Genomic DNA, 13,865 nt, shown 5'->3' with positions numbered 1-13,865 from the left:
TATTTCTCACCATCTTGGAGTCCTTCAGGTGTTTTTTTTTTTAGCAAACTCCATGCAGGCTTTCATGTGTCTTGCACTGAAGAGAGGCTTCCGTCGGGCCACTCTGCCATAAAGCCCCGACTGGTGGAGGGCTGCAGTGATGGTTGACTTTCTACAACTTTCTCCCATCTCCCGACTGCATCTCTGGAGCTCAGCCACAGTGATCTTTGGGTTCTTCTTTACCTCTCTCACCAAGGCTCTTCTCCCCCAATAGCTCAGTATGGCCAGACGGCCAGCTCTAGGAAGGGTTCTGGTCCTCCCAAACGTCTTCCATTTAAGGATTATGGAGGCCACTGTGCTCTTAGGAACCTTAAGTGTAGCAGAAATTTTTTTGTAACCTTGGCCAGATCTGTGCCTTGCCACAATTCTGTCTCTGAGCTCTTCAGGCAGTTCCTTTGACCTCAGGATTCTTATTTGCTCTGACGTGCACTGTGAGCTGTAAGGTCTTATATAGACAGATGTGTGGTTTTCCTAATCAAGTCCAATCAGTATAATCAAACACAGCTGGACTCGAAGGTGTAGAACCATCTCAAGGATGATCAGAAGAAATGGACAGCACCTGAGTTAAATATATGAGTGTCACAGCAAAGGGTCTGAATACTTAGGACCACGTGATATTTCAGTTTTTTTTAATAAATCTGCAAAAATGTCAACAATTCTGTGTTCTTCTGTCAATATGGGGTGCTGTGTGTACATTAATGAGGAAAAAAAATGAACTTAAATGATTTTAGAAAATGGCTGCAATATAACAAAGTGTGAAAAATGTAATGGGGTCTGAATACTTTGTCCCCGTTGTAAACATTTTGCAAACAGGTAACTTTTCTCCTTCACTGATGTGCGCTGATAAGGTTGCAACGATGGGCACTGATGAGCTCTGATAGGCAGAACAGATAAGTGACACTGATTGGCAGAACTGGTGGGCACAGAGTGGCAGCACTGGTGATCAGGACACTGAAAATTAGTGCCCTGATTATCAGTGCAGATGTCCCTTTAACACAAGCCGGTTATTGGCTCGCTTTCTCTCCTCACGCTGTTAGCGTGAGGAAAGAAAAGCCGATAACCGGCTTGTGTTTACTTCCTTGATTAGCTGTCATTGGATTAGCTGATCACGTGGTAAAAGGCCTCTGTGATTAGCCCTTTACCCTGATCTGTGATCAGCTGAGTTCAAAGGAGGAATGCGGGCAGCGCAATCTTGGGAGGATGTCCATGTATGTCCTTCCGGCAAATTAAGCCCACGCTGTAGCCGTCTCTTGGCTATAGTATGGACGGGAAGGGGTTAAAATCAAACTCCAGACAAAATTTGTCATTACATTATAAATACAGCAGGGGGTCAGAGTCTTTAGGCTCATTGCCACCCATTACATTATAAATAGAGCAGGAGGTCAGAGTCTTTAGGCTCATTGCCACCCATGTCCCTATAGGGGCGATTTACTATGGGCTCTTTCACACAGGCATTGAAAAATAGGCAGTTGGTTTGAATTTTTAATGCTTCCAGATCGCCTATCAATGCCACTCAAAATTGTTACAATAGGGAGCGGATGGAGGTGTTCACATTGCAGCGTTGCTGCGAGGTAAAAATAACGCTGCCTGCAGCCGCACTGTAAACATGCCTATGGCATTTACAGTGTGTTTGCGGTGAGGTTGCAAAGCGTCAAAGTGATTATTGCACATTTTAGCCTTGCAAAAAACACAAAACAAAAAAAATAAAAATAAATAAAAAAACACCACACAGGGCGGTTGAGAAGTATTGCCTGACGCAACATGAACACCTGTACAACAAATCTTAAATGCTCATCAATGTTATAGGTGCGTTAATGCGATTTAAGGGTGCTTTCAAATTTAACGTAACCGTGAAAGAGCCCTATCCCCTTTCTGTCAGATAATAAAGTTTCAGTACAGGGAGGATGGGGCAGAACTTTGACAATGTTTTATTGCTGTATGTGATTTCTACCCCAGTGTTCTACATGAAGATGAATAAGAAAGAAAGCATATCTAAAATCCATTATAGATTACAACACTACCAATGTGTTTCCAAACCGACACTACCCACTTCCGGGGTATCACCGGTTGTTGCTTCAGCAAAATGGCTAAAAATTACCCAAAAATTGTATACAAGGCAGTGGGTGGATGAAGCCTGCCTTTTAGTTACATAAAGCCACCATTACGACCTTCTAGCTGTCGACCAGCTAACGACCAATGACATCAGTTGATAAGGAGGATGTCAGTCACTTGCATAGCATGCTTGTTTGACCCTCCTCTGCCTCTCTCCATCAGTTTTAGGGTCACATTAGCTGGGTGATGGAGAAAAACTGAAGAAGAGAAACATTGGAATACTAGTCAGTACCAACTTGCACCTCTAAAATTGGGTGTTCTACATGTGTGGGTGTTGCTGCATTATGTAAAACTATTAGAATCCTTTTTAAATTTTAGAATGGGGTGCCTCAAGACTGCCCATAATTTGGCAGGGTGACTCAAGATTGTCCATAATTTTAAAGTGTGTCTTGACTGAAAAAACAGGATTTTTATAACAGTTTACCTGTAAAATCCCTTTCTTTGAAGTAGATAACAGGACACAGAGCCATAGTAGTTACTATGTGGGTTATAGGCCACCTTCAGGTGATGGACACTGGCACCCCCCAAGACAAAAAAGTGCACTGCCTATATAACCCCTCCCACTACAGGGAGTACCTCAGTTTTGTAGAAAAGCAATACATGTGTATACCAAAAAAGGGAGGGACCTCTGTGTCCCGTGATGTAGTTCAAAGAAAAGGATTTTACAGGTAAGCGCTTATAAAAATCCCATTTTCTTACCATACATCACGGGACACAGAGCCATAGCAGTTACTATGTGGGATGTCCCATAGCAATGCCAACTGAAGGGACGGAGACACAACAAAAGTAGGGCACCAAGAGTCAAGAGGACTTATACTGCAGCCTGCAGTACACTGCGCCCAAAGGCGATATCCTCATGACCTTTTATCTACTTGATAGAATCTGGTAAATGTATGGACTGAAGACCAAGTTGCGGCCTTGCAGATCTGAGCCATGGAGGCTTGGTGATGCACTGCCCAAGAAGCACCAACAGCCTTGGTGGACTGTGCTTTAATATGAAAAGGAGGAATTTTCCTCTTTAAACCATAAGCTTGAACAATCACTTGACAAATCCATTTAGAAATGGTAGATTTCGACGCTGCCTGTCCTCTTTTAGGACCATCTGGCAACACAAACTAAACATCTGTTTTACGAATCTGAGCAGTCACTTTCAAATAGACCTTGACCGCTCTCACCACATCAAGAGAATGTAGTGACCTTTCTTCTGCAGAACGAGATTCTGGAAAATATGAAGGCAGAACAATATCCTGGTTTAAATGAAAACCTGACACTACCTTCGGTAGGAATTTAGGATGAGGCCGCAATACAACCTTATCCTTATGAATAATCAAATATGGCTCTTTACAATAAAGAGCAGCCAACTTTGATACTCTTCTCACAAAAGATATGGCAACTAAGAAAATTATTTTCCTCGTCAAGAGGACTAAGGGAATATCTCGTATTGGCTCAAAAGGCTGTTTTTGTAATGCCGACAGGACTAAATTTAAAGTCCCAAGGGTTCAGGGGTGGTCCAACTGGAGGATTAATCCGTGTTACACCCTGAATAAAATAAACCAGAGACTGAGAAGCAAGTGGTCATTGAAAAAAAAACACAGATAAGGCCGACACCTGGCCTTTGATAGTAGTCAGGGCCAGCTTCATTTCTAATCCCATCTGTAGGAATTCAAGGATCCTACCTATGACATTTACTGGGGTGCCAATCCCTGGATTCACACTAGGAGACATATGCTTTCCAGATTCTATAGTATAGGAATCTGGAGGCCAGCTTCCTGGCATTAACCAAGTAGAAACTACTGAAGCTAACAGCCCACAATCTTTCAGAATGTGGGTCTCAATAGCCAAACCCTTAAATTTAGCATTTGTAAGGTAGGATGGAATACCGGATCTTGCAAGAGAAGGTCTGGCCACAGTGGTTGGGTCCAAGGGTCCCCTACCGCCATCTTTATGATCTTGGCAAACCAAGATCTCCTGGGCCACAAGAATCACCTCCTTCCCCTTCTTGCTTGATCCTGCGAAGAAGACGCGGGAGCAGAACAGAAGGGAACGCATAGATCAGTGAAAACTGATCCCACGGAAAAAGACATCTGTTCCGTATGCCAACGGATCCCTTGTCCTTGACACAAAGTTGTCGACCATGTTGTTGAACCTGGACGCAAACAGATCCACATCTGGAACTCCCCATTTTTGACATATTGACAGAAAGATGTCAGGGTGAAGGGACCATTCTCCTGGAAACCGTTGTTGTCGACTCAAGTAGGCTGCCTGCCAATTCTCTATTCCTGGAATGAAAATTGCTGATAGGCAAGGAATGTTGTTTTCTGCCCAAGATAAAATATGATTCACCTCTCTCTGGGCTGCACGACTTCTTATGCCCCCTTGGTGAATGATATAGTCCACTGCTGTGGCAATGTTGGATTGGATCCTGACAGGACAATTCCACAGTCTGAGCATCCAGGCCTCTAGGGCCAGGTGTACTGCTCGAATCTCTATAATATTGATGGGCAAGGTCCTCTCTGATTTGGACCATTTCCCTTGGACAGACGCTTCTTCCAGGACTGCTCTCCAGCCCAGAAGGCTGGCATCTGTTACCACCTTCCAGGTGACTGGTAGAAAGGATTTCCCTTTCTGAAGATTCTGGGATATCAACCGCCAATTGAGGCTCTGACGCACTTCGGGGGATAAACGCATTGGGAAGTCCAGAGCTTGGACCTTCTTGTTCCAAGTTGACAGAATACTGTTTTGCAGCAGTCTTGAATGAAACTGCGCATAAGGAACGGCCTTGAAAGAAGCCACCATCTTTCCCAATAACTTCATGACCAAATGAATCAGTTCCTTTATGGAACCGATCCTTTCCTGGGGCAAAAAACACCTTCTTTGGAACTGTATCTATGATCAGCCCCAAGTACTGCAATCTCCTTGATGGTTTTAAGGAGGATTTCTCTAGGTTGAGAATCCAATCTAGGTATTCTAGGTAGCTGACAAACTTTGGTTTAAGCGGGTTACCGACTGATCTATCAAGAGTAGATCGTATAAGTAGGCTAGTATCGTTATACCTTGAGCCCTTAGCTTGGCTAAAGGAGGAGCCAGGACCTTTGTAAACACTTGAGGTGCAGTAGCTAGACCGAAGGGCAGAACTACAAACTGAAAATGAAGATTTTCTACCTTGAAGCGTAGAAATTTCTGGTGAGCGGGGAAAATTGGCACATGGAGATAAGCATCCTTGATGTCGATTCTCCCCCTTGTAGGATGGAGACTACTGATCGGATTGACTCCATGCGAAAGGAACAGATATTCAAAAACTGGTTTAGATCTTTGAGATCTAAAATGGGTCTGTCATCCCCGTTTGGTTTTGGAACGGTGAAAAGGTTTTAATAAAACCCTAATCCTTGCTCTTCCAAGGGGACCACCTATATCAATCTTTGAGACAAGAGATGATTCAAAGCTAGAAAGAGAGACTTCTTTTTTCACTAGATCACTGTGAACGTTTGATCTGAGAAAACGAGGAGACGGGAATTCTCTGAACTCTAGTTTGTAACCTAGAGAAATTGAGGAAGCCACCCATCTGTCTTGACATTGTTCCTGCCAGACCCTTGAAAACTGTAGAAGCCTTTTCAACCATAGGATTCTACGCACATGTACCAGCCCTAGCATGAGCCATGAGGCCTGGAGAATAGAATCTTTCATAGCGTCTACTAGGGTTGTCCCGATACCACTTTTTTAGGACCGAGTACAAGTACCGATACTTTCTTTCAAGTACTCGCCGATACCGATACTTTTTTTTTAAATGTCACGTGACAGTGTGTTTTGGGTTTTTTTTTTTTTTTAACAGTGCTTGCTTTTTTTTTTAGGGGGGGGTGAACGGTGTATGTGTGTGTTTTTTTTTTTTTTTTTTTTATTATTTACAACTATTATTTTTTACAATAATATTTTTTTTATTCTTTATTGTTTTTTTTGTTTTGTTTTTTTTTAATCAGCCCTTTTGGGGGGCTTTGGTGAGATATCAGGGGTCTTAACAGACCTCTGATATCTCCCCCTTGAGACAGAGAAAGAGACAGAGGATAGAGATTCCCCAGTCCCTTTCTCTGCAGCGTCAGCTGCACTGAGAATGAATGGAGAGAAGACAGCAGCTTCTCTCCATTCATAAACTGACACATCGTAATCACAGGAGATTACAATGTTTCAGTTATTGTGAATGGACAGAGTCAGCTGACTCTATCCATACACAAAGGAAGGAGGAGGGGGACTGAGGAACGGAGGGGGAGAACGGAGGGAGACAGATAAGGAGAGCAGAACGGAGGGGACAGATAAGGAGAGCAGAACGGAGGGGACAGATAAGGAGAGCAGAACGGAGGGGACAGATAAGGAGAGCAGAACGGAGGGGACAGATAAGGAGAGCAGAACGGAGGGGACAGATAAGGAGAGCAGAACGGAGGGGACAGATAAGGAGAGCAGAACGGAGGGGACAGATAAGGAGAGCAGAACGGAGGGGACAGATAAGGAGAGCAGAACGGAGGGGACAGATAAGGAGAGCAGAACGGAGGGGACAGATAAGGAGAGCAGAACGGAGGGGACAGATAAGGAGAGCAGAACGGAGGGGACAGATAAGGAGAGCAGAACGGAGGGGGACAGATAAGGAGAGCAGAACGGAGGGGGACAGATAAGGAGAGCAGAACGGAGGGGACAGATAAGGAGAGCAGAACGGAGGGGGACAGCGGAGAGGCACAGAGGAAAGGAGGGGGCATGGAGGAGGATGCAGTGACAGTCAGCGGTGAGCGATCACCGCTGTATGTCACTAAAGCTGGTGAAAGCCGCTGGGGGAGAAGCTTGTAACTCCCCCACGCGCCGATCACAGCTGTCTTCCAGGTATCGGGGGAAGCATCGGGAGCATTTGCCCGAGTACAAGTACTTGGGCAAATGCTCGGTATCGGTGCCGATACCGATACTAGTATCGGTATCGGGACAACCCTAGCGTCTACTGTAGAACACAAAGCTTTTGATATACCGGCCAAATCCTGGGCCTGCTGATCAGGAATAACCTTGAGTACCTCTATAAACTGGTCCTTTAAGGACTGAGATACTCCGATCGCTGCCAGCGCAGGCTGAACGACTGAACCTGTGAGCGAAATATAGCTTTTAAAAAGGAATTCCAACGTCTTAACTGTTGGATCCTTTAGCATATGAGCATTGTCTACTGGACAAATCAGGATTTTGTTTACAGAGGATATAGCAGCGTCAATTGCTGGAATTTCCAATTTCTCATAGAACTTTTCCTCCATAGGATAAAGTATTGAAAACTTTTTTGGAGGGAAAAACGGTTTATCTGGGTGCTCCCACTCAGAATACATATAGCTTTCTTAGCCATGAGGCATGAACAGATTGGGAGGCTTTAGTGAACCCAAACCAGAGGTGGGCTCATCGACTGACTGCATTACTGGCAGTAAAAATGTGGAGCAGACCAATTCAGTGATTCAATCTTTCCTGTGAACCTGATCCTTCTGTATTAGGTTCTACGGAAGAGGAGACATCAGCCTCTTCCTGGTCCTTTGAGAGAAATTTGTCATCTCTCGCCCCTTGTTCCTCAGCACGAGGGTCCTGAGCAATGGACGGGGATCTGCTACGCTTAGTCCCACTCTGAGATGCGATTAAAGCATCAATTTTTTGCTCCAAACTTAGAATGGTTGAGGAAAAAACCTCCTTATTAATATACACAGGGGCTGCAGTGTTAAGAGCAGCTGCAACACCTGCCCCTCCTGATGGCTCACTCTGACCAGCCATATTACTCTCAGGGGAGGATGCCATCTTTTTCAAAATGGTTCTAGGCTGCCGTGTGACTATAGTCCTTCTAGAGCCCGTTTTTGAGGTTTTTAACCCCCTTTCCGACCACTGCCCGATGCACAAAGCAGAGGTACTACCAGAAGGAATGCATCCACTGCTTGAGAAATAGTCCAGCTCTGCTGCTGCTATTAATGCTCAGCCTGATGCAGTAGTAAATGTGTCAAAGGGAATGCCTGTGTTACCAAAAACCTCTTGCATGCCATCTTTGCTCTTGCGTCCCTCCACAGTTTTCAACAGCAACAATGGTGCCTTTTAAACACACCTTCCCATGCTGGGCGTTAGAGGACGCCAATGCCACGCTAAGCCCTGCCCCCATCATCTACAGCCCTTCCTCTTATTTAAAAAATAGTTTTTCCCACGTGAGCGGGGGCTCCGATCCTATGGGATCACAGGGAGAGAGGCAGTAATGGCGAAGGGGGGGGCCTGGAAGCCGCCAAGCGGCGTGCCGTTCACGCTTTTTTTTTTTTTTTTTTTTAAGCACTCCTTCCCCAAGAAGAGGGGAAGAAAAAAAACAGCACAGAGGGGGCATCTGGTGGGGAAGTAAAAGCCCCCCAGACTTACTGCCAGCCGGAGGAAGATAAAAAACTGCTGTTTCCTGGACACATCGTGAGCTCTCTGAGAAGCAAGAGAGACGGTAACTGCTCTATACAGCCCCCAGTGGTGACACATAGGCATGACAACATTTACTAATTAAAGGAGACATTCATAAGAAAAATCTTTAAAAATTTCTTAGAAGACTCCACTTACCTTTCCCGCCACAAGGTTTTCTGTGGTAAACCAACAGACCCAATCCTTCACCCTGGGTTCTGTTAAACCTTCAGGAGCTGGGGATCCTCGAGGAAACCCACAAACCTGGACCTGTAATAGCACCACCGCCAGTAAAGCTTTATGGCCTTAATACCAAAAAGTACTGGATCCCGGGGTCCAGCTCTCTAAAACAGAAGCGTTACAGGCAAGACCTCATTTCTTTGGATACGAGGCCTGGGTACCATTCAATTCGGCCAAAGAGACACTTTGAATGGATCCAGCTGCATGGCTAACCCCAGCAAAGATTGCTTAGCACATATTTACTCGTGACCAACACCTTAGACACTGGCGAAAAAACTGAGGTACTCCCAGTAGTGGGAGGGGTTATATAGGGAGTGCACTTTTTTTCTTAGGGCGTGCCAGTGTCCATCACCTGAAGGTGGCCTATAACCCACATAGTAACTGCTATGGCTCGGTGTCCCATGATGTATGATAAGAAAAAAGGTTGAGAAACACTGGTATAGACCACAGATCTCTCCATACCGTACCTGTCACAAGGATAAAAAACAAAACAAAATGTAAAGTAACAATGTAAAAATAAAAAAAAAATAAAAACACACATTTAAAAGTACCCCTTTCCCCCCGATCTTGCGTCAGTCCCGCGTGCATGCAAACAGCACTCATCCCACATATGTGAGGTATTACTGCAAACAACAGATAATGGGCAGTAATTCTCTGTACATCTAAAGTGGTAGCCTGTAAAGGCTTTTAAACGTAGCCTATGGATAGTAAAATTTACGTCGTTTGTTGCCGTTGCACGGGCATGTGCAACTTTAAAGCATGACATGTTTGATATCTATTCGGCATATCATCTTTTATAATTTACACAAAAAAAAAAATAAAAAATTGGGTTACGAATTGTGTTTTTTTGCATTAAAATTAAAAAAAAAGTGTATTTTTTCCCAAAAATGTGTGTTTGGAAAACTGCTGCACAAATACTCTGACACAACAAAAATGCAACGACTGCCATCTTATTCTCAAGTGCCTCTGCTTTAACAAAAAATAAATAAAAGGTTCCAAGTAACTTTCTAGAAAAAAAAAAATACAGATTGTTACATGTAAACAAAAAGTGCCAAAAAAAGGCTTGGTCTGGAAGTGGCTACAGAATAATCTGTTTATAAAAATGTAGCAACAATGCATATTACATTTTTCCATAGAAACGGTACATAGCTGTATTTTGAAATACAGTAAATTGAACTCTAAGAAAGTAAAAAACAGCTGAAAGAAGAATTTACTCACATCTTTCACATAAGTGGAGGTAATCGGTTTCCCATTGAGATCAATAGCTCCTTCTGCAATAATAACGATATTCAACCTTGAACCTCGACTTCGAGTCTGCATGAAGTTACAAAGATGATAATAAAGTGGCATTAAGAAAAATACATTACTTGTTTTAAAGGCAGAAAATACACTTAGAAATTAATCTTGCCTTCTTGCACCTTATTATTACTTTCAGCCCAGTCAGATATGGCAGTTTTATTTTTGTTTTTATTCCAGAGTGGGTACTTTTTTTTTTTTACGTGGTACCCACGCCTACTTTCTCCAACTGAGGGGTGGGAAATGGTCAAGAGGCTACAGGCTGAAGAAGTCTGCCTGCCAATTATCTGCACTTAGCAAGTAAAAACGGCAGGTAAGCCTGGAAAGTGAAGCTCTGCCCAGTACAGGATCTGTTCTACCTCTTTCCATGGCTAGACCTCTGATATGGAAATCCAAATTAATCTGGATTGGATGTTCCGTCAAGCAGTAAAGATCAATGCTGCAGGGACAGCCAAATTTCCCAAAGCTCCAAGATGTTGGAGGTGAGATTCCTCCGACGTCCAAGTCATCAAAAGGAGTACTCGGGACTCCTCCCTATCCTACCAGGCTGGCATTCGTCATCTTCCAATAGGTGGGAAGCAATGACTCCCACGATTCCACAGCCGGATTCTGGAACCTCAAAGCCAGAGACAACCCGGTCTTTTGTGCCAAATGAAACGGCTTGTCCAGAGACTTATCCCATGACCACAGAATATTGCATTTTAGAGGTCTGAACTGGACAAACTGGACTGCCTGACTCAGGACTCTTATGCAAAAGCAGGGAGAAGGAGTGTGGGAGCAGAGAGTTTGTAGCTTCTCCTGGAAAGGGAGAGGGGGGGGGCAGAGAATCTGGCCTGAGTTGTGTCTAGGACTGAGCTGGTTCTGGCATGGATTCTCAAAGTGCAAGCATCCCACAGCAAAGCAAAGGATATGACTGTACATGTCCTTGATATCCTCAGAAGCCAGGACTGTCTCCCTGTTAAAAGGGAGGTGATGACAGACCTGGTGGATTTCATATGAAATTTTCATAGCTTTGGAGATCCCAAACGTGAACAAGTTGGAGTGAAGCCCTAGAAACCATTCTGCCACAAAAACTGGGGCAACGACATCTTCATCAAGAAGACCAAGGGCTAGCTGGAGATCTGTTTAATCTACATGGTGACAAAGAAAAGTTGGACGTGAGAAATTGAGGAGGGGACTGGAAGCAAAACTTTAGCTTGTAGCATCTGCAAATCACTTCCTACAGCCAAGTATCTGAGATGCAAGCTGTCAAAATGTTTGCAATGGCTAACAAATGTCCCCCACTTTGTCTGTGGGTTTGTCAGACTTGAAAACAAGCTTGGGTCTGGAATTTGCAGGAGTAAAGAAATTGACTTTCCTTCCAGCAAGGGAGGAGCCTTCTCAGATTATTCCTTATGTACTGACAAGAGATCCAGGGAGGAGAGGAGATGGGAAACGTAGGTTAGACTTTTCACAGCAGAGCTAAAGAAAACATGGCAATCTTTCTAGACACTAGAAAAAGCTGAGGCATGCTGGTAGTAGGAGGGTTATCCTTGTCTGGCTTACAGCTTTTTGCTTGCCAGTGCCCAATCCTCCTATAGGAGGAAGTATACATGGAAGGTTTAGGAAAGAAATATAATTTAACTGCCAAATAAATCCAGTTATCTTTTCGCTGATGCTTACGACTCCACCCGCCCACCGATATGAGCGCTCATTATGTTGGGTGGCCAAATCTAGGCTTGGCACCAATGTACTGTACACTTTTCAATAAATGAATGGTTGGTGTTAACATCAATATTGTACTTGCCTCCCGGGGGGAGTGTCCAAGAAGGCGCTGGGAGCAGACGTGTTTTAGACGCGCTCCCGACTCCAGCCTACGATCCTGTCTCTGTCCTGGTGCAGATTGACCATTTACAGCTCATCCTTCCCCAGACTCTCTGCGGGTATGCTGGGTGATGCCCAAGGGAAAACGTGTCGGCCAGACTTGCGGACTTACAGACCCTGAAACTTAAGGTCAAATACTTAGAGACCAGAGCCGAAGATGGCGAAAATCGGAATCGCCGCAACAATTTGCGGATCCTGGGCAACCCTGAGGGCGCCAAGGGGTCTGATCCCGTGACTTTCATGGAACAGTTGCCTCCAACTCTACTGCCCAGAGCTAAATTCTCCCCGCACTTCTCTCTCCAACGCGGCCCCACCACGCACTTTCATATTTAAACTACTGCACTACCAGGACCGAGACACGGTGCTCCGGGCTGCAAGAACGCAAGGGGAATTGAAATTTAAGAACACTAAGCTCCTCATCTTTCCGGACTATTCGATCTAGACACGCTGCCAACGCAAACCATTCGACCATGTGCGCACCATGCTGATGCAGAAGGGGATCAAGTACAGCATGCTCTTCCCTGCAAAATTACGGGTCCAAGATGGCGAACATGTACAGTTCTTTACCTCACCTAGAGAGGCTGCTGCATGGGCTGACACGATCCAGAAATGACAACCCAATCTGTGTGTTGCTGTTGTTCTTGAGCTTATCAAGTTACTTATATGGCCACAATGACCACTTGTTTTTTCATCCCTGTTCTCTCCGGTGACCCCGCTGCAGCGCTCTCCGAGAGCGGGCCCCTGGAGACCTGGGGATCCCACTTGCCACTTTATTCCCTGGCCACAGACCCTCCCTGGCTGTTGCACCTGGACTGGCATCCTGCAGACTCTGCCTGGGAACAAGGAGTACTATAATGTGTCTGCTCCCTGCCTTACATTGGTGTTTCTCCTCCACCCCCTCGCTCCCTTGCAGGGTCCCTGGACACTGCTGCTTCCCCCCTCCTAAAAGATGTGGACTTTTCCTAGCAGGGGATGCAACGGTCTGTGGGTATGTGGGGGTGAGCCCCCCTAGAGCTCTGGGGTTTGGATGCTCTTTTAGCGAGTGGAACTTTGCACCATCCTATCGAGCTGTCACCTGCAATGTTCCGGAGGACCTGGGTGATTGCAGCTACGGTTCGCGGAGCGAGTCTCATGGTCAATGTTTTAGTAACAACCAACAGTTCAATTAAGTTTGTGCCCCCAGGGAGCCGGGTAATCTACACCACTAATCCTTGCCGGATTATGTAATGTACTTTTGACTATCTATATAGTGAGAGGTTGAGCGCCTTTTGCACATTTGCCTCCATGCCCAGCTGGCGAGCTGGTATTATTTTGGGGATACAAAACCCCCACCTGTGTTGGGGGGTGGATGGCTGTGTTGGGCCACTGGTACTGGCTCTAAGTTGAGTGTTTTTTTTTTTTGTGTCTGACAGTACTTACTGATGTTGCTCTGCCTGATATCGCATGCTTCTCTGGATTTCTCTCCTGTCCTATCCGGATTCGGATGTCCAGCCTATGGAGGCTTAATTCCCCTTTCCATTCTCCATTGCTTCCACTACAATATAATGTATTCTCTTAAGATCCTCTCCTGGAACACACGAAGCCTGAACTCTACCATTAAGCGATCCCTGGTGTTTCAGTTTATTAAAAACGTATGGTCCTCATATCTGTGTGCTCCAGGAGACACACCTGACTGGCAGTAAGATCTTTAGCTTAAGGAAGCCTTGGGTGGCACCACTACAATTTTACATACTCTAACTTTGCAAGGGGAGCAAGTGTTCTGGTCCTCAAGACGCTCCCTTTTAAACTCCTTGACTTGGCTCTGGATTCGGAGGGCAGATATGTGATAATATCCATGCACTAATCCACTGTCTACCATGGGTTATAGTGGGTCTATACCTCCCACCTCCAGC

General features: G+C 45.1%; 1 protein-coding gene across 2 annotated transcripts in view; it reads right to left on the bottom strand.

Annotated features, from left to right (window-relative positions):
- LOC141146676 (ATP-dependent 6-phosphofructokinase, liver type) overlaps positions 1-13,865 on the bottom strand; it is a 199,051-nt gene that overhangs the window by 128,047 nt on the left and 57,139 nt on the right. For both annotated transcript variants that reach the window (XM_073633124.1, XM_073633123.1), the window contains one exon: positions 10,033-10,128. In XM_073633124.1, coding sequence (XP_073489225.1) covers positions 10,033-10,128 — 96 coding nt within the window. The remainder of the gene's footprint in view (positions 1-10,032; positions 10,129-13,865) is intronic.

This window comes from Aquarana catesbeiana, linkage group LG06 (genome assembly GCF_042186555.1).
Source record: "Aquarana catesbeiana isolate 2022-GZ linkage group LG06, ASM4218655v1, whole genome shotgun sequence".
Lineage (NCBI taxonomy): Eukaryota > Metazoa > Chordata > Amphibia > Anura > Ranidae > Aquarana > Aquarana catesbeiana.
The sequence above is the reverse complement of the archived record's forward strand: the minus strand, read 5'-3'. Positions and strand labels throughout refer to the sequence as shown.